The following is a 22190-nucleotide window of genomic DNA, read 5'->3' as shown; positions in this document are numbered from 1 at the left end:
TTGCCAGTACATTAGGTGTACAAAAAAAACTTGAAGTAATGTAGCAAAAGTAGGTCTACTCAATATATATATGAATGGCTATAATCTGAATCTGCAAAGTAACTAGTAACTAAAGCTGTCAGTCAAATGTAGGGGAGTAAAAAGTACAATATAAGTAGCATAAACTGCAAATACTCAAGTATTAATAATCTACCTCAAAGTTATTTTTAAGTACTTGAGTAAATATATTTAGTTACATTTCACCATAACACCCAAAAACACACCAAAAAAGCACATTTATGTTTATTATTTTTAATATATATATATATATGTAAAATTATTCCATTTGAAAACCCCTTAAATTTGGCAGTGGCTACTTTGACAGGACTATCCCTTTAAAGAAGTCCGCTATATCAACAGAGCACAAGAACAGTCCATTTCACCGAAAAAAGGGGAACTCATTCACCGTTTCGTGAGATTTCACATTTAAAAACACAAAAAATACACCGCGAAGGAAAAACCAACACGTTAATATTAAATACCTCTCAAACACACACATCACATCGCACCGAAAACTACCTTTTGACGGCGCAACGTATGCGCACAAAAACCCGCTTTCACCCCCATTCGGGGCTTTTCTATTTTTAGCATCAGCTGTTGCAATACAAAGATTAGCTACTCAACGTATTGTTTCGCAGATGTGGGGAGCACACTCCCGTCTGTGGCGAAAAGGGCGGCGGTGGTTTGAAGCCGAGAAAGAGAGAGAAAGATGAGGAGGAATACGTCGCTGTGAGGACGTGTTATTTTTTTTTATTTTTTTTTTGTGTGTGTGTGTGTCTTTGTGTTCACGACCAGCGGAGCTCATATCGGTAAGTAGCTCTCCAGTTGACAGAGAAGAGGTCGTGAATGCGGGTGGTTGGTGTTTTTTTTTTTTTTGTTTTGTTATTCACGGACAGTGAACGCAACACCTACCGCTGATGTAAAAAAAAATAAAAAATAAAAAATAAAAAACTCCTGTGTTAGCTGTGCGGTCATCTATTGGTCTCGACTGTAATGACAGCACGGTAAACATCCGAGGGAAGTTAGCTTTTTTTAAATTTTTATTAAGACTATAAACTGACTGTGTGTCGTTTTGCGGAAATTCCTATTTGCTGCAAACTTAGAGAGAGAGAGAGAGAGAGAGAGAGAGAGAGAGAGAGAGAGAGATGAAGCAACCGAAATCCGTTATATATTCAGGGGCGGCTACTGTCGGTTTTCCATACGGCCGCTCACACACACACACACACACACACACACACACACACACAGACAGACAGACACAGAGACAGACAGACGGGCCTTGCCTCTGTGTGTCAAAAATGTTCCCTTTAGGGACGAAACAAGAAAACACAGGGCTTGTCTTTTTGTCGTCTGTCAGAAGTATATTTTTCCTCCTTCCTACAGCCACCATTTTTAGCAGCTGTATACAGTACACACACACACACACACACACACACACACACACACACACACACACACACACACACAGTGGTCGTCCAGCTCTGATGAAAATGCTGCAGATTTAACCACACAGATGAAAAGAGGGATTCTTCATGTATCAAATCATAGGATGAGATCATTCAGAAGCAGCAGTTAGTCTGCAGACACACACACACACACACACACACACACACACACACACACGTTAATCACTATTAATAGCAAAGTGAAATCACCAGATAATTTGTCTTGTCTGGGGACAGATCCCCCCTTTATCCTTCCCATCATAACTTCATGGAAATGTCAAATCCTCGCTGCTGCTGCTGCTGCTGATCACGTTGCTTGTGAGAGTAAGGGTTAGCTGACTTTAACATGCTGTTTCACTGTTTTCCCTGAAGCTTAATTGTGACCTTTGGCTATTGATAGATGATTGATAGATGCTGGGTTTCCCATCCTATGTATGTGATCTATTACATGTGTTAGGACGCCGTTGTTAAGTAATGATTCCTGTGAGATGCTTATTGTCGGTTGCATGTGTTTGGCGGTGGAGGAAGTATTTAGATGATTTACTTCAGTAGAAGTTGCTAATACCGCACTGTAAAAATACTCTATTACAAGTAGTTACATAAAAGTATGTAAGTGTGATCGGGAAAATGTACTTTAAGTAGTATTGATGCAGAAAAATGTCCCCTGTGACTGTTGTTATATATTATACTATTAGATTATTATTCATTTCTCCATGAATTGATTTGATGATTGATTGATTTCTTTTTTAATTATGTGAGGAAAATTGTGAGAAATGCATCACAAGCCGAGCCGAAAGTGACACAGTGACAATGCTTGTTAGTCCAAACCTCAAAATTATTAAAAACAAATGGAAATTATTAAAACCACTCAAAAGGAAAAGCAGCACATCCTCACATATGAGAAGTTTGATCTATGACATGTTTTTGCATTAAATAAGACAAACAATTATAGAAATATTGCCAATTAATGTTCTGTCACTTGATTAATTGACTGATCATTTCAGCTGTACTTGTATACTGTTGGGTAGTTTATAACAAAACATCATTATGGAGTAAAAAGTGCAATATATTCCTCTAAAATGGAGCAGAGGAGAAGTAGAAACCCTCATGAAAATCAAAATAATCAGGTAAATTACAAGTAGTAAGTGGCAAAAAGTTGATAGTGTAGAAAAGTAGTGACCGTAAGGCTACAGGCAGCCCTGAGCCCTTCTTCATCTTCCCTGAGCCCTTCTTCATCTTCTGAGGAGCAAATACAAGACAAATATTCACTGAACTGCTGAGTAGAAAAACAATAAGACACTCCACCTCCCATGTGTGAATGTGTTTAACTGTATGAGGGTTAACCAGGGCACAAACCTGACTTGGATAAATAAGGATTAAAGATACATTATCCCATATTATTCCCAACCTAATTGGTCTGTTTAGTTTCCATAGATATAGCAGTTGGTGAGGTTATACATTCCTCAGCTTTCTTTGCAAAGAAATTCAGCTAAATGAGTGTCTTTTTGCTTTGGTACTCATTCAGACCTTTACGTTTGAGGCCTGTTTCTGTTCCCATGCTGAAGGCTTTCACATCACTTTTCTTTTGTTTTGCCCCTGAAGTTTAGACCCAGGTATCTTTCTGAGTGTTTGTTAAATGATCTAACCCTAACACTTACTGCACTGTCATAGGAAAGGAGAGTTATTCTTTACATCTTATTTATTTGGATTGTCTAAATGTTCAGTGTTTACATAAAAAAATGTTTAATAACTAAAAATAAATGTCACTGTAACTGATGAACAATCATTGATTGATGACATTAGGGCTGGGCGACGTGCTTGAAACAAATATCAGGATGTTTTCGTGATAATTTTTAATATCAATCTAGAATATATAACATATTACAAATGTGAAATCACATAAAAAAATCTCAATTAATGTCCAAAGCAATTAACTGTGTTTAATATATATGTGCATTATGTAAGACCATAATGAACTAAACTAAGTTTCGTAGTTTTTAATCACAGCTTGCTCAGAATCCTAACAAAAATATTATAGATCTATAACATGATCATTTCAACATGATGCAAATTTATTGGAAGCCAATATCAGAATCAGAAATACTTTATAATAATATATAAGTAAGTATTTATAATATAACAAACAATGATGTGTTATTTTTTTTAAGCAGCCCTAAACAACACTACTACTCTTAATTTGGTAATGAATTCCTTTTTGGCCATTATTGCTGTCTAAGAGAAATACCGTAGAGTAGTGCAGGTTATGTGGTGGTTAAAGATATTTACTTCATAATCAACCATAAATTAATAACATATTGTACCCCAATGTAAAGTGTTTTGTCCAAATTCAATTGGAAATGAGTTGTTCAGATCATTCATTCATTGTCACTGATGCCTGGTAGAAGTCCAGTCGTGACATCCTGTGTCCTGATTGAAATTCCCAAATAGCTGGAAAAAATTTAAAATGATCAGAATGAATGAATGAAAAGGTCAGAGTAGGAAATGCCCCCAGCAAGTCACAGTACATTAGTGAGATATTTGGGTTGTGTGTGTGTGTGTGTGTGTGTGTGTGTGTGTGTGTGAGAATTGTGTGTGAATGGCCGCCCTTATCCACAGAGAACGTCTGAAAATGGCATAGTATTATGAAAAAGACATCAGTGTAATTTATGGCTAAATGGGTTTCTCAAACAATGCAGTGAGACCGGAGGCTGTGCCAAGTGAGTCATTAGTGATGACCCACAGTCATGTGATCAGTTATACAGCCCTCGTTTAGGCTAGTTGCACTTTGTCCTCCTCCCAAATGTATCGCAGCAAAATCTGGGTATAAAGTCAGTCATCATTGGCGGATATGTGGCGAGGGGGCAGCTGACTTTGCTTCGCTCATTTAATGGAATAAATGAACAGAAATTACTGCATTAATTTACAGCTTTTCTACTTGTGTACGTATATCTGTCAACAGCCAACAAATGTACTTGTCAAAATCAGATTAAAGACGTCTACGCTAGGGTACGACAGTGGCCCAGTTGGGCAGATTGCATCTTGCTGCACCCTGAATTTGTACTTGTGTGTGAAGAAGGACGATGGTGATGTACATCTTAACCCAGGAAGCCAAGATTTGATGCCACGCTGGCGAGCAATGTGGGGAGAGCTGTATGATTAATAATGTATTGATACGCCACATGAAGGCTTGAAGCTGGTAAAGAAATGTTAGGATCCTCTTGTGTTTGGCCCAGCTCTCAGACAAGGATAGCCCTTCAGCAAATTCTTGCTTTCACTTCAGCTGTCTTGGTGACAAGAACCAGCAACCGGCCTCGTCCAAGGTTGAAAACCCAGTTCCTACAAAAAGTCGGGGCTTTGATACATATTTGGATCGCCCTTAACTCAGTTCATACAGTTATACCACCCATTTGTTAAATTGTTTTCAAATGTAAAATAAAAGATCAGATCAACTCTTAATCCAAGAAGAATGAGGGTGGAGTTTGATTAAACTTTGTCACTTGACAATTGAGAGCTTTAATATATTTTGAACTCGGTGAACTGTGTCTTAACACCTCCTTTGAATGATCGATGAGTGTTGATATCAACGCTACAGTACTGGCTGGGGTGCGCACCGCTCTGTTTCTCCTTATTCCTGTTCTGTGAGATAGGTTGCTGCTTTGTTCCCATGTGAAGAGGGAAGTCCCTTTTATCCTTTCCCAAGGCAGCAAACTCGCCACTTCTCAAGAATCCAGAGGGGCTTTATGGAGTCCAAAACACTCCAGCTGCCTCAATTTTTATGTATGTAAAACCTGAAACTTATAAAAAATAAGGGTATTTCCTAATAAATATATATTTTATATATATATATATATATATATATATATATATATATATATATATATTTAATCATTTTAGAAATGCTTTTTATGTGTCGAAGGTGGTTCTAGCCAGCATTTCAGTCTGTTAAAGCTTTTCTCTTACATGGAAAGGGCCAAAGCAATAGGAAGTTAAGTTATCATCTTTTAAAGAGTTGGAGTGAATAGCTTGACAGTTTGGACAAGTTTCAGGCAACTTTGGTTAAAGTTAGGAAAGACTGGTTATAAACACATTGTGTCTCTCGCTTCAGGTCACAGGTCTTTTTTTGTATTAAACTGAGAGCACTGGCTTAACCAAGTGGTAATTTCTGTAAAACACAAGAGACAGACATTTTTATTAATGGTGTTATTTCATAGAAGTACTGAGTTAACCCGTGTAGGAGGGTCATGAGAAGGGAGTTTTCAAATATATCCCATCTGAAGAGGGTTTTTCTAAAAGCTCCATTTTCAAGAGTGGAAAACACCAGCTTAGTGTGGAGGAAAGACCAAAGCTGAGAGCAAAGGATTCAGATTCATTGGCATTAGCGTGGATATGGCCTAAGTTCGTCCTTTTGCAGGCTTGCTTGGCCCTCTGAAACATCAGGGTTTGTAAAGCCACATGGCCCAAACAGAGTACAATTTCCTCTACAAAGCTTCCACTCCCAAAGGAATTTGTTTTAAACTTATGTCTGTGGATTATTTTAGTCTCACAGAATGGGGAGTGTTGTTTCAGAGACTGGTGCACTCCACTGAGTAGACTTACAGAGGGAAATGCTGACACACCGTACAAGGTTGTGACCTGACTTGGCTTCGGCTAACCAGGCATGACTGGTCTGAAAACCCCAACTGGTGGCAGGTACTGGGATTTCAAACTGTTGTCTTTTTGTTTTTCTGCACAGCACTAAAAAATCTGTCTAGTCTCTAGTCTGGCGGTGTCTTGTGAAAATGGTACGGTGGCATAGACGTTTATAGCCTGTGATTTTATGACAGCCAGCCAACTGACTGACTGAAGAGGCTTTTTAACATCAGGAATTTGGCTTGGAAATTCTTTGCCCAACCTGGCTGGCTGATTGGCTGGTCGGTCTTTGGAAAGGAAGGAAACATCTTCCTTCCCTCCATTGTGCTGGGCAGGAAAGGATGGACTGTGGCCAGCTGACAGCTGTTTCCTGGTGGATGAAGGAGGAATGGTTGCGTGGGTGGGTGGGAGGGAGGGTGGTGAGGGTGTTGTGCTAGTAGTGAGTGAATTTTTTGTCTGCTTTCTGACTGTTGCTACAGTTTAATGAGAACTAGAAATCTGAATGTTTCACAGTAAAACAGAGTAGATTATTTTTATTTAAAATTTGTTTGATTTCAGATTTGTTCAAACTTCAACAATTGCAGAGGGGATGGCTTGACTTCAATGTTTGTATCAGCGGTTTTCATGTTTTAACCCCTCCACTACAAATTGCATATACTTAAACCTACTATGAGGAGTTTTTAAGTGCTTGTGAAACAGTCTCAGTTTAATACTGATGCCTCTATATGACCTAAACAAGACCATGAGCAAGAAGGTATGGCTGTTTCTATATATTTATACTCAGAACTGTAATGCTGGGTCTGATTCCCCTTTAAAATCAGACAAAACAAGGCGGTGGAAACACTACCGCGTTTGTACACAGGTTTTTTAACGTTTTTTAAGCGAATCATGTATAGATGTCCTACCATTCAGGCAGTAATTGTTTGACTTTAAACTTGTGGAAACTTGCTTGAGATATGTAATTTATCATGGTGAACATTTCAGTCCTTGCTTTGTGGATATTTAAAGATACCTGGAGTTTTAAATGAAAATTAACCACCACACACTGGAATGACTTTACTGTGACATCCATGTTTACTAGCTTGCAGGGTTCTTCTTGTTGCTGCATTACCACCACCAACTGTTGATGAGTAGATGACTTCAATCTATTCTTTTGAATCCTATGTTGGTTATCACGGGCTACAAGTCTGTAAGGTCACAGTTGTGATGTGGTTGTCACAACTGACTGGTTGCAGTTGACAGTCGAGAGATAAAATCACACAGAGGACGGTGTTAAATAACTCCAATCATTTATCTACGTTTGAAGATTCTTTTAAACTTGTTGAAACATTTTACGTCTGGAAACCAAATTTTCAATAAGAAATACCAATTAAAACATGGCCATAAATGGGGAGCGCATGATAAAATGGTTGTTGTATCAACTTCACACCATATTGTAACATTTCTATCACCTCATGTGGCCTTGCTTCCTCTTCCTCACTCTTCTGTTTCCGATTCCTCTCACCCTCCTCTCCCCTCTCTCTCTTCTCGTACTTCCCTCCCATGTCTCGTTATTTCTGAAGCTCTCTCCCTCTTTGTGGCTAGCTAGTGGTTTGGGCTTCTTGCCATAACAGCATGAGATAGCATGACACATATTAGAGCTCCTAGGTCATTGCCCTTGGTAATTTTAACCGTACAGTTTTACTCTATTAAAGCTGCAGCAGGTAAACTTACATTTTGTCATATTTGCTGAAACTTGCACTATATTCTGACAGGAGTACACGAGACAGATAATATGTGAATTAGTCAGGTTCCTCTGGCTCCTAGTGCTCTTAGTGGCATTTGTGAGAATCCACCAGGCCTGAACAAAAACAACCAATCGGAGCCAAGAAGGATAGAAAAGCTTGTGGCTTGAAGATAGTTGATTGTTGAGTCTCATTCCCAGCATCGGTATTTGACAACCTTGAAATGAGACTCAACAATCAACAATCTGTTTTTGGCTCTGATTGCTTGTTTTGGTTGAGGTGGATTCTTGCAAATGCCAGTAGGAGTACTAGGATGAGCCAGAGGAACATGATTTTGTTTTTCACAGATTATCTGTCTCTTGTACTACTTGTCAGGATATAGCGAAAGTTTCATATGACAAAAAGTTATTTTTATAAAAGTTACGTACTGAAGCTTTAATATAGGAAATAGGCTTTAAAGAGTAGAATCTGATATAAAAACAACAACACATTTGTTGAGTACTGTACAAGCTGTTCCTCTGAGGTGTAAGTACAGAATGTATCTGAATCATTTGGAAATCTTTTAATAGATTTTTTTTATATCAAGCCTCTACTGTACGTCACTTGTGTGGAAAAAAGAACTCCTCTGTTAAACCTCTCATATTCTAGCGAGATAGATGTTTATTTTTGTTTTCAAAAAGCCATAATTACAAACTACAGTTATCCATCTGTGTTGAGGCCATCATATTTCTCTGCTGGTTCTGTGGTTCTCGTGGGCCACTGAGAGCTGACGTCATTAGCCGGGTTCTTGCTACTCAGCCAAACCAGGCTCACCAAGGTTTTCTTTAGTTGCTTCTCCATACAGTTGTGTGGTTTTCAATGCAGCGCGACAATAAGGCTGTGGCTGCTGCTTCTTTTACTATTCTTCCTTATATTTAAAACACACCAGCTTATAATAAATGTGAGAATGCTGTTAGATCTTGGCAGACCAGCTCTCATTATATCCCATCAATAGCAGTAAGGCAGTAATCTTGGTGACAAATGTTCCTTCACAGTAAAAGTCTTTTGTGGTTTTTCAGTGGGAAGCTTTAATATGAAGCAGCAGCCAAAGGAACGGTTTGCTTTGCATTAACTGTATCTTAAAGGTGTCTAGTTATGTTTACATTAAGTATTACTCACCAAAAATCATTATACACTGATCAGCCATAACATTATGACCACTGACAGGTGAATAACACTGGTGTGATATATCAGGTAGCAACTAAACTGTTATGAACATGTTAGAAGCAGGAAAAATGGGCAGCGACTTTGACAAGGGCCAAACTGTGATGGCTAGACGACTGGGTCAGAGCATCTCCAAAACTGCAGCTCTTGTGGGAATAATTAGTATGAAACCATTGTGAGGAATGTGTATCACATCAGCCAAATGCGCCTGCAAGTGCAAGTGCATTCTCAAACAAAACAGGGATCCCCTCATGGAAAAACATCCTAGATGATAGATGATAGATGGAAGAACCACAAACAAGTGCTGTAAACAACCCTAGAGAAGGAAAACAACTCTGAGGTCACCGTGGACAAACCTCAAACATCCATGGTGTCTGCTGATCCTTCTGCCTCTGGTTGTTGTGAGTCTACAACCGAGGCCAGAAAGTGAGAACCAGCGCCGGTTGTTTGTGACCCTGCGGATGGCCAGAGTGTTCACCAAGTGTCACGCCCTCCAGAACTGTAGCCAGGAGGAGTGGGTCAACCATACAAAGAGACCAGTAAAACAGACAGTGGAGGGACTCACTGTCATTGAGGGCTTCTGCCCAGATGTCAAGAGCACCAATAAGGTGTGCAAGGCTGTGCTAAAAGGCAGCTGCTGGAGACAGGAACCAGTTGTGGACGCAGCCATCGAATATATGATATATTAACGAAACTAATTATTTAAGCAGAAAGGCAGGTCCTTTAATACTTTATCTTGCTACTTACCATGTCACAAAACTCTGCAGGATTCTGTGGTTTGATTTCTACCCATCTTGTATAAATCCTGAAGTCAATACAATAGTCCTCACAAGATGCAGTTCCTCTAATGGCTGCTGGACGCTGGCTCCAAGACAACTGATTGTATTAAAGGGATTGGAAAAATATAAACTTCTCCTTTTAAAAACTCAATTGTTCCACTTTAACACTTTAACACACACTTTACTTTAACTTTTTTTCACTCTTCTTCCATATTACAAAGCCATTTCCAGCTGTCGTTCAGCTTGTTGTCTTTCTCTGGTGGGTTCAACTTAGATTCCAAATTGGTGTTTCCCAGCTACAAAATCTTTTGTTGTAGGTGGGCTTAAAGGGTGCTCAACTCTCTCTCTTAGCCTCTCTTTGTCTATTTTTTTTTACTATTTTTTTCAATATTTCTGCTTTGATCCACAACTCCTAGCTGTGGTCCGTGGTCTCCATGGTGATGAAAAAGCAGCTGCAACAAAAAAAACCTTAACACCTCTCTCTCTCTTGTTCTCCCTCTCCCTGTCTGTTGTTCCCTTCTCTCTCTCTCTCTCTCTCTCTCTCTCTCTCTCTCTCTCTCTCTCTCTCTCTCTCTCTCTCTCTCTCTCTCTCTCTCTCTCTCTCTCTCTCTCTCTCTCTCTTCCATTTTAGCCAGGTGCGTCTCATCAGCCACCTACTAGCCTACTTCCCACCTTTACCACCACTGTCGAGGTAGCCATGGCGACCAGCGCTGTGCCAAGTGACAACCTGCCAACGTACAAGCTGGTGGTGGTGGGGGATGGTGGTGTTGGGAAGAGTGCCCTCACCATCCAGTTTTTCCAGAAGATCTTTGTGCCAGACTATGACCCCACGATAGAGGACTCGTATCTTAAACACACAGAAATAGATGGACAGTGGGCAATACTGGATGGTGAGTAGAAATGTATGTGCATGTGAAGTTAACCAGACAACAGCTGAGAATGATCCTATGACACCATGTTCATTTTCTATTTTATTTGTTTATTTATTTTCATTTTCCTTTTGGTTTCAATTAAACATGTCCATCATTGATAGAATTAATGACATTTAGCAAAAGGCACTGCTATGGTTGTTGCATGTGGGAGAAATTATGTATCGTTCCATGATTTTATCCTTCTCTTGATAAATTATTCACACAGAATTAAGGGTAGCCAAGGCCTAAAGGTGAAGGAAAGATCACCCTATGTCAAATATGTGTATCATCTGGGTGTGTTTTGAATGAAAGAGTGAGTAAAAGAGAGACCCTTCCATGTAAAGTGATACATTTGTGTCCCTCCATCTTCACAGTGCTGGACACAGCCGGCCAGGAGGAGTTCAGTGCAATGAGAGAGCAGTATATGAGGACAGGAGATGGCTTCCTCATTGTCTTCTCTGTGACAGACAAAGCCAGCTTTGAACACGTTGACCGATTCCATCAACTCATACTACGGGTCAAAGACAGGTAGGTTACAACGGTTCAACTGAGGAATACCTTTGCAGAGACCACTTTTGCAAATCAAATCACAGAATGGCTGATCACTCTTCTCTAGTTGCCTTAGAGAGAACAAACAACTCTATTCTAGAGAAACAGTTTGAAACGGGTTTTGTGTTTGAGGGCATGCACAATAAACCCACAGCTTGTTATTGTTCTGTATGTGGGACATGTGACAAATCTGTGCAATCTGTCCAATCAGTCTGACATTTTGATGTATTTAAACACTAAATAGACTAAATCCTTAATTCATTAATACAAACATGCTAAAACATCTGCTTAGCGTCCCCTTTCTGTTCTTATTTTTATCTATCTATCGGTTATGAGGACATTTTACTCACCAAATAATTGCTATGATTTAGGAAAACTTGCAGCATCACTGGAGTGAGTCATCAGTTTGGTTGCTAAATAAACCCCAGTTATATTAACCAGATTACTTCAAAGTGAAACCAACAGGAGAATGCATCCAAAATGCCCAATACAATCAACCATTGTACTGGAAATCTGTGTGTGTGTACATTACAACTATGGTAAATATAGTAAGTTGAAGTTACTGTACCCAGAAGCCAAAGTCACCAAAAGAGGAAGTAGCTCTGTCGGATAGACGTTCGCAAAATAGTAGAATTGGAGAGTTGTTTACAATCTTCTGACCACTAATGTTGTATAATGTTTGCCCTTATGAACGATGTTTTCAGTTCAGTTTTTATCTAAAATGTTATAACCATTTAAAAATAAGACCCAGTAAGTAATTACTTTTACAGTGAGCTCCATCATATCATCATCTGATGTGGTCTAAGTTTGACAATGCACATGATTCAAATTCAAAATATTAAATATATGTATTATTCTGAAGTACATTTATCCTAATTTAAGGCCAACCCCCCCCAGTCAGACATGGTTCAGTCGGCAGTAACAGTTAGCGTTGTCATATGTTTCCAGGATTAGACCTGTTAAGGATTAGGATCTGATTCTTGCTACACTTCCCTCAAACTGCAGACCAGTTGGGCAGAACATCAGATTTGTTCAAGTTTTGTTGTGGATGTCTGTTGCGAGAGAACAGTCACCAGTTCTCTCACTGCGACTGACAGTAGCCAATAAAACTGAGCTCGAGATGGAACCAAAATAGGAACTGGAACTGAGCAAGTTGCTGTCTGTCCGTATTTAGTGGTGCTCTACTGTATCTAATTTTTCTTCAAGATTTGAGTGTTGCAGAAATGTGACACCACCCAGACAATTTGTGTAGCATGTGATGCTCTTCTAATCTAAATGTAAACCTATCAGGTCTTTAAAAATAGTCTCTAGACCATGAGACACTTAAAAAGACTGTTTGCTACCACTGCAAGTGGTTTAGAAATCCATTGTTCAGTTATACAGGAATACCTGAGAGTGAGTGTGTGTGTGTGTGTGTGTCCCTTCCTCTCAGGGAGGCCTTCCCCATGGTGTTGGTGGCAAACAAAGTGGATTTGGTCCATCTGAGGAAGGTCACTGCTGACCAGGGCCAAGAGATGGCTGCAAAACATAATGTGAGTAGGGGGCCTTTCTTTAAGCGCTCTGTATTATAGGCTCTACTCGATTTCATATAACTGAGTTTCTAACAGAGTTCCTGGGTGCACTACAGAGACAATGAAAGCATTTCTGAAACAGCCGTGAGAGGAAAGATCATTTCTCATGGAGGTGTGTCCTTGTATCTGAAATACAAAATCTGAATAAAACTCAAACTGAAATAAACATCAAAAGTTTAATTTGGTTCCACAGCTGAACAGTAGACTATTTGTAAATTCAGATATATTTGTCCTAAGACACACACTACATAATCTAATGTTAACCCTGTAGCTAACACAACGCTTAAGAACACCTTGACACCCTCACATAAAGCCGTCAAACTTTTTAACACCGCCTTAGTGTGAAAATCATTTGCCTCCACATTAATGTTTTTTTAAGAGGCTTCTGCACCCATTTTATTTTAATTTTAACTCTAATTTACAATGACGACTTGGCCAAGACGCACGCAACAGGAGGAAAGTCGATCCAAAAATTAAAACATAGATACAGCTAGAGTAAAAAAACAATATTGAACAGATTTAAAACAGCACAATATATACAGTGTATATATACACACAACAGAGATGTAAGTACTGTGTTCCAGAGAAGACAATTCAAAAGCAGGTGCAGTGATCAGATCTCACATGTAATGAGTTATTAAAGGGATTATTAGTGTAACAGAATGAAGGTATGCAGTTTTAGTGTGTTTAAGTCACTAGGAGCGGCAAACTGAAAGGAGGTGTGGTTACTGTAGGAGATATTGAGTTATGCTCTGAACCTGGGATATTTGTTTTTCATTATTTATAATAATATAAAAGAATAACGTGTTGTCTGTTGTATTTAATACTGTGAACTTTGGTGATGTAACCTCATCTTTCAGGCTGAGAGAGAGGTCTCTGAGTTGCTTACTTTACTTCACTCACTCTGCTACACACACACACACATACAGTATCCACTAATTCCAGGGATGTGACGTCTTAAGACTTTTTATATCACGCTTTTTCTTTTTTATTGTCAGTATGTCAGTCGCAATTAATACCACTTATGCTTTCATGGTTTGAAATATCTCTGCTTGCTTCTTCAGATAACTTATATTGAGACCAGTGCCAAGGATCCTCCAATGAATGTGGACAAAGCCTTTCATGAGCTGGTTCGTGTTATCAGGTAACCCCAGGTTCAATTCTGTTTATTCTCTTATTTTCATGAGATAAAGACATATCCTATATCATATCTTTGCATGCAAAAGAATGTAATACAGATTTACTAGCAACAACAGCTGTCAAACTGCTTCGGGACAGTAGTGACCCTATATTGTCTACAAACTAAAATACAGTCATTACATCTAATAAAACTGTCTCAACTTAGAGTTTCACCCTTTCCTCCCCTTTTTTCAGTGTATTGTATGTCTTTAGAGGATAGTGGCACTTAGTGTTATGTTGGTATGTGAGGGCAGTAAAAGTGTTTCAAAGAAGAAAAAAAAATCCCTGAGCGATTTCCTGTCTTGTCATACGTGTAATTTCAGAAGAATTTGGTTCGTGTCCATGTTTTGCATGTGGTCATATCCTGCTTTAGAGCCTTCTCTTGTTGCCAGGACCAATAAGCAACAAGTTGGCATGTCACAGGGTGTTTTAGGGTCTGTACTCCGACACACAAATACATAGCTGTATTCACCGCTGTATTTGTAATTTATTTCCCACATACCAGGTCTGTAACTGACTCACGAAACCATAGACCGATGAAGAGTAGTCTTTATTCTTAACCGAGGAGGGTTAATTGATGAACCAACATTGCCCTCTTGTGGTCAGACTGTAGTAAGACAGTCAGGTGGATTAACAAATAATGGTTGGGCTTTTTCCCCGATTGGTGCATCGGCAGTTTAGACAGAAACTGTCCATCCTCTTTATACTTGTATGTGTTAGTTGCCACATATTAAGCTTAGTTGCTTTCTTACAGAGAGAATTAAAATAAGAATATCATTACCACTCTCATATCTGTATGGTAAGTATGAAGCTAGAGCCAGCAACTGGTTGGCTTAGCCTAGCTTGCCTGGCAACCACATAGTGACAAGAAGACTCCAGCCAAGAAATGGTCCTATACTTAACACCTCCTGTTGAACCCCAAAGTGTTGTTTTAACACTATGGTGCTTGTAGAGATGAAACAAATGACGTATAACATGTTAATTAGTGCGTTTAAGAGGTGCTGGTAGGTGTATTTTGTGAGTTTTAACTTGCCGTTTCCCCCCTTATTCCAGTCTTTCTCAACATTATGAAAGATAATTATAGCTATGTCAGGATTCTTGTATTATGATTTAAGATTAACAGCGTGCAAAGCTCCAAAACTATAACAATGTATCAGGTTCGCAGTCATAATAATGGACAAAACAAACAGGACACCAGCACTTACAGATAAGTTCAGTATCTTCTTGTTTTATTGAGGCTAAAAAACCCTTCTTGTATTGTAAGGTGGCAGAAAAAGCAAGTAAATTGACCCTGAGTTAAGATTTTTTTTCCCTCCTGTGTTTTTCTTTCTCCACATGCACAGACAACAGATCCCAGAGCGAAACCAGAAGAAGAAAAAGAAGATGAAATGGAGAGCAGAACGTTCCGCAGGTTCCCACAGGTTTCACTGTGCCATATTGTGACCTCCCTCGTCCTGTTTATTATTCGTAACGTACACACACCCACACGCACACCCACATACCTTTGGATGTCCCCAAAGGAACTCCCAGCAGTGGTTAACTACTGGAGCACAAAAGGGAGGGGAGGGGAAGGGGGGCGGCGATGGACGTCTAGATGGATCCAGAGGGGCGGAAGGAGAAGTGAAATGTTGGACTGATGTCCCCTGCAACCTTCACAAAGCCTTGGAACGAGTGCTATGCCATCTCTCCTCAATTTATGCTCCCTTTCAAAAGGTCTTCAGATTCCTCCCATGTGTATTCAACACAGAACTACAGTGTCAGCGAACTGTTTCTCAATCAAATGTAATTTTCTGAATTTAATATCAAATGGGGCACACTGACTGACTCAGTGGGGAAAAGCAAAGAGATCAGAATCACCGTGATGTTGGAACTTTTATCTTCTTGAGAAAGGGATGGAAACGGGAGGAACCGGGTCAAAATGGCCCCTCGTGTTCGCCAGCTCCCAACAACCTGCTGGTCATCACCTATCTATCCTCACACTCCTACTGGAAGAAAAGCACCTGTGTGATCTTTAGATTAACGTCTATGTTCTCTCTTGGTAGAGCGGACATCATAAGGGCAGGACGGATGAATACGAGAGCGGTGACAGTGATTTTGTTAGTACAAATAGATGTTGTGTGGTGTTGTCGACGAGTGAACTGTGAGTTCTGGGGGTTCAGCGTGTACCTGGTGGTAATGCGAGACTGGTTTTGAAATGGTCAGTTCAGAGAGGACGGAAGGACGTGTTGTAGCGAGCGAAAGAAATGTGACGTGAAGCTGAGAAAATGAGTCATATTGGTTGACAGGTGAACGTTACGGTCATATCAGCTTGTTGAATAAGTGTTTAAATATTGTAATTGTAAAGGAAATTTAAGGTTGGTCGGTGTATGTAGTTACACTTTGATGTAAATGTAACAGGGTTAATACCAACACTGAAGTGTCTGCAGCCATTTTTACAGACACTCTTATAAATGGATTATTTTCCCATCATAAAAATAGAAAGTATATCAGAGCAAAAAATACTAATAACGGTTAATTTAGGTTGCCTCTTCAGTCATTATCAATGACATGATGAGTGCAGTCTTCATCAGTACTGTATGAACAATAGCCCTGATATTATTTTTGTCTTTGTAGTCTTAACAATTCAAGTTACTTTCCATGTTTTTTGTATTTCAAAAACTATAGAAAATTACAATTATATTTGTGATATAAAAAATAAATCTAATTATAGGTGGCAATGTAAACAAACTCAATGCTGTTTTACGAAAGAGCTGTCGGAAAGATTCTTAACGAAATAGAATAGATAAGGGATAGTGAGAGCTTCGCGTTTCAGATCCGAAACAGGCTGGAGAAGCTGATTTGCACTGGCCACTAACCAAAATAATGTGATGTCACTTTATTTCAATCATGGGGCTTTTCAGACTGCACCATTGAATTCAGGACAATGTTGTAAGAAGAATCCTGCTCAGTAAAGGACGACACTCCTTTTTTTTTAGTTTCGGGGATATATACTGTAGCCTTGGGAATACGAGTTAGAAAGCCTGTCTGAACCAGGCAGTGTGACGCTCCTAGGGCTTTAAGCCATGTTAAACTAACTACAAGTTTTAGTTTGTAGGAAAAAAAAAAAAACACACACACACACTCGAAGCAACAAGACATTCAGTGTATTAATGTTTGTAGCTGTGAGGTGGATAGGAATGTACAATTTAATAACCTATGAAATGGCTTGTACTGTTAACGCACTAAAGTTTCAGTGGACAACTTTTTTTGTCTGGATGAATACCGTCTCTTGAAGGAATACATTTTTGCACTTTTAATACAATTTCTGACTTTCCTATTGGCATGTTGTTTTCTGTTCAAAAGTGAAATGAAAGGCACGTTCAAAAACAATTTGAATGTAAAATCGAATAACAAAGTAAGCAAATAGGCGATTAGTGTTGTAGCCCTGTGTGCCTGTGTATGCCTGTTGCCTTGGCGATGATTGTAGAGACAGAGATTAAACAAGCTGGAATTTAATCATTCGAACGGTTTTGAAGGAAGAAAAAAAAGTTCTGTATTACTCAGTTTTGAATTAAGAAAGTTGAGTGTGAGAAAACTCATTTATTGAATGGCATACAAATTCACCTCAGCATGAAAGTGGAAAATCAACCTCAGCAAACGAAGGAATACATCTACATCTACTGTTCGCGGGATTTCACGGAGAGATTCCAGAGAAGGACAGAAAACGTTGAAGTACTGAGCAATGAAGCAACAGACTCTGGATTGTGGGGGAGGAAGAAACAAAAAACAAAAAAACAACAACAAAAAAACTAAAAAAAAAAACAAAAAACAAAACCCTGAATGTGTTGAAATGAAAATGTTGCATCATGTATGTTTGATACCATTTTGTATTATTGATATGAATTATTGATATGATTCTTGCAAAGTGTTTTTTAAACAACTGAATAATTTATTACTGTCTGTTACCTCAGCGTGTCCCAGACCTGGACAAAAAGCTAAACTCCCCCCCCCCTCTCCCTTCGTCCTGTTTTTCTTTGGGACTCTCTGTGGGTCGTTGACCTTTTTGCCTAAAAAAAAAAAAAAAAAAAAGCATAAAGACTTCTGCTTTACTGGCGCTCATGTGGATGACCTCACAAGTGAAAATATAATGACACAAGGGCCAAAACAAGGAAGGTTTGTTGTCCAACTTGTAATTATAAATATGTTTGTTTGTTTGTTCAATGTGAAATTTCTTAAAGGAATAGTTTGACATTTGGGAAATACACTTATTCACAGTCTACATGAGAAGACTGATGCCCCTTTCATTAAATATTAAGCCACAGCCAGCAGTCGGTTGTCTTAGCTTGGCTCTGTCTGAAGGTAACACAATCAGCCAACCAGCACCTCTAAAGCTCACTAATGGACTTAAGTTGTGGGTTTATGTGCTGGATTATTTCTTTCCTTTGGACAGGGCCAAGCTTGCTGTTCCCAGTCTTTATGCTAAGCTAAGATAACCGGCATGCTGGCTAGTTTCATATTTAGCGTACACATAACAGAGCGGTATCGATCTTCTCATCTAGAGTTGTTCCGATACCAGTACCAGTACTGGATATTCCTCTGATACTGAATAAAGTTATTTATCGGGTATCTGCAAGTATGTGTGTATGTGTGTGTGCACATAATTTATTACCCATTAGCATTTTTTCCAGGAAAGCAAAGTCATGGTCCGCCCTACTCTGACTCTTATAAAGGGTTTTACCTGAGCCAGGCCATACAGCAACAATAGCAATCATACAGGCTTAGTAGTATACGCTTGTTAAAAAATAATAAAAATGTGTATGTATATGTATATATATTAACGTCCTTGTATCAGATCAGTACTCGGTAACGGACGATACGCAAGCTTCAGGTGTCAGGAAGGAAAAAAGGGTATCGGAACATCTCTATTCTCAAATAACTCAAGAAAGTGAATAAGCACATTTCCAAAAATGTTGCATACTTCCTTTAAGCAGACTGAGCTCATGTACCAGCCAGGTGTCTTCTAGTTGGTTATTTAACTTTTTGGTTTGAGGTCCAAAATAATGTTTGAAATCAGAAAGTTACCTTTCTCGAATTAATCGTTATGGCTGGTACAAAAAAAAAAAAAAAAAAACCCTGCTGATTTATTGCGCCATCTTCACATTTCAGGCAGACCAAATACAAATGCTGAAAGTGAATATAATGTTCCAGTTATCTGACCCTGGATTATGTGAGCTAAATTGAGTACTTTTCATTAATTGGAGAGGTAGCATTCTTTTTCAATTAGACACCAAGTATTGTTGACGTTATGCAATTGATTTGAGTTGTGTGTGTCCTGAAACTCTGTCAGTATGTAAAGATCCAAACAAAATTTGGAGTTGTCACAGCAGTTGTGTAATGTGTGTTTTTGGACAGGTCTGTTGTGTTCTAACTGGCTGTGTCAGACTGAGGAGCTAGACGAGGCACAAACAAACTGTGGCCTTTTTATCTAGCCTCAGGGGTTGATTATATTTCAATAAAGAAATACAAGTATTGTGAGTTTATTTGTCTCACTCCTTTCTTTACCTTTATGGTAGGCGGGTATCCGTGATATTAGAATGCAGAGACAAACCCTAAATCACCACTGAATGGCCTGTTGGCAGAGCCGTGTACAACAGCCACGGTGAACATGGCTACACACGTTTTGAGAGTCGGCTTGCTGGTTCAGCAGAAACTCGCCTCATTAATCTTCAGAGCCGTCGAGGTCCATTGAGTTCAACACTGAGAATGCTGAAAGCTACATTTTGCCTCATTGATTTCAACCCCTCTGGGGAGGCAGGCCGGCACACAGAACAGGTGCCGTATCACTGCTATTGATTTACATTCATGTTCTTTTCACGGTGAAATCGGTTAGGAGAGGTGCTCAAGGTGAGAGGAGGGGCGAGAGAGCTGCAAGATGGTGTTCATCATACAGACCGCTGAGTGAGAATACATTGAGACGATGGATATAATTACTACCCTCACGAATCAAGGGGAACCGTCTTCAGAGATAAATATTTCAAACATGGATATGTAAGTCAGCTTGAAAGATTAGGGCAATGCTTCAATGTGACCTTCACATGATTAGAAAAGTTGCCTACACATTAGTGTAATCAGCAATAACATGGTATAGGCCAGCATCACTAATGCACCTGAGGGCCAGCAGAGAGAAACCACTTGTCACTGACATATAACACATTTTGTCAGTACCTTTAAAGTTTCTGTGCTATTTGAGGGTCTTACCACTGGGGGTCAGCACTTCACTGATTAACGTACTTATCCTTTCTCATTACTTGGGTGGTAAAAGCACTGTCAAATACAAATGTTTGCACTTTGCAGGACCAAAAATCTGCTTATTGCTATCAATTTTCTTAACGTCAAATTGCTAAATGTTACGTAGGTCCTGTGTGATAACTTAAAAGCTCAGATAAAGGCAAAAAAAAAAAGAAGACCTACTATGAAATAAGAAAGAAAGAAGATGTGTTGCATACATAATACATTTTGACAGGACACACGGTTGTTAGTTTAGGAGAAAAGAGCCAATAGTCAGTGACAGCTGACACACATCACATCACCGTTCTATCGTATGAAATCAGTCGGCCTTTTGGAAAAGCTCACGTCCTCCACACCATCATGTCTCTTACAGCACTTCTGAATTTCAACTAGTGGTTCTCCTTGATTTCATGTATTCATGGTTCACACCTCATGTGTTACATTCAGTGTCTCCCTCCCTGTGCACTATTGAAATCCCTTTGATAATGTAGCTACTGAATGCTGGTCAGTATACGTTTTGGCTTCGAGTTTATTGCTCTCTTGCACGATCTCTCCCAAGCTGTCTGGAGTCATTTGGGCAGAATTTCCAGAAAAAGGAAACCTCGCCAATAAGTACAACTGTTCGCTCATTTATTCCTACAGCAGTCTGGCCTTTTTAATAACATTTCTAAGCAGCTATGTCTCAGTTTCATAGACTCTTAGGGTCATGCAGTATTAACGTGGATTCATCAGCCTCCATGTTGAGGTGTGTGTGCAAAAGATTACCTCAGATTTGAAAGTCTAAACTTCTACCAGACAGACTTGGTTTCATTTGCAGTACAGTGGTGGATTTTAAAAGCATGACATAAAAGGATTCAGATGCTTCGTGTGTTTGTACAATACCAGAAAGCTTTAATTAATAGACCAGGCTTTTATTTGCTTCAATCACTGAACTCAACCTGTCTATATCTGGTACAGGCGTCTGTATGGGACAGGCATTTAATCCCTTTTGCACAAAGCTCGTGCTCAGCAAAGAAAGGGAATCCTATCAAACTGTTTATATAAACCAGTGTGAATATTAGTAAAAATTAGGATACAGAATAACATATCGATTACGAATCATTCATTTATCATTTGCTTCTTTGGTATTCATCCTTTCTGTAAAATGAACTGAATGATTGGATTGCAGAGAGAGAGAGAGTCTAACTCATATACCGATGTAATGAGTCTATGCAGCTCATAACTCACTGAAGCGAGTGACTCGGTGGATTTTAAGAAGTTTCATACATCAAAAGAATTTCTATAAAATCCTGACCAGGTGTCTAATTAATGTGTAGTCACAGCAGGCTAGTAAAGGGGACCTGCGTCTAATTGGGACCCTGCTTTTAATTTAAGTTTTATGGTAAATATCTGATGTGCAAAATATGATTGATGTTAAGCTGCTTTGGCATAAAACATATGAAGGGTTTCACAATCAGCTGTTTGTTCCATTGCTTTTAATCCTCACAAAAGGTGGAGTGAAGTCACGGTGAAGACAATGGTGCTGATGGAAAAAGAGGAGAAGATAGATAAAAGAATGGGGAAAAAAGTAACTCAGAAGAATCAGAAGTGAGTCAGAAAGGGCAGCCAGGCAGGGTGGAGGTTTAAATGTACAAATGTATAAAAATCCTAGCGAGAAACTGGGTCCCTTCTCATTTTCTCTACACAAGAGAGTGGGCAGAAAGGTGGACAAGCCTTTTTAAATTAGTCCATTCATCACTAAACAATTTATCTGAAATCAAACTTGGGATCCTTAATCAAAGAAACATTGTTAAAAGAGTGAAATACAAATGTAACGAGGAGCAGCAAAGACATCTGGGGAAAAGAAAAGAAGATAAATTAAATATAAAAGGGCACTCCCAAGGATGCATGGGGT

The 22190-nt window shown here is 39.2% G+C and overlaps 1 protein-coding gene across 1 annotated transcript; it reads left to right on the top strand.

Moving 5' to 3' along the window:
- Positions 1 to 652: 652 nt before the first annotated feature.
- Positions 653 to 19543, top strand: mrasa (muscle RAS oncogene homolog a). The gene is made up of 6 exons (XM_051404062.1): positions 653 to 848; positions 10451 to 10709; positions 11105 to 11258; positions 12712 to 12811; positions 13915 to 13994; positions 15373 to 19543. The coding sequence occupies exons 2-6, from the start codon at positions 10517 to 10519 to the stop codon at positions 15470 to 15472; spliced, it is 627 nt and encodes a 208-aa protein (XP_051260022.1). The 5' UTR covers positions 653 to 848; positions 10451 to 10516; the 3' UTR covers positions 15473 to 19543.
- Positions 19544 to 22190: the final 2647 nt, after the last annotated feature.

The sequence above is a fragment of the Dicentrarchus labrax genome, unplaced genomic scaffold (genome assembly GCF_905237075.1).
Source record: "Dicentrarchus labrax unplaced genomic scaffold, dlabrax2021, whole genome shotgun sequence".
NCBI lineage: Eukaryota > Metazoa > Chordata > Actinopteri > Moronidae > Dicentrarchus > Dicentrarchus labrax.
Note: the sequence above shows the minus strand (reverse complement) of the source record. Positions and strands in the feature narration are given on the sequence as shown.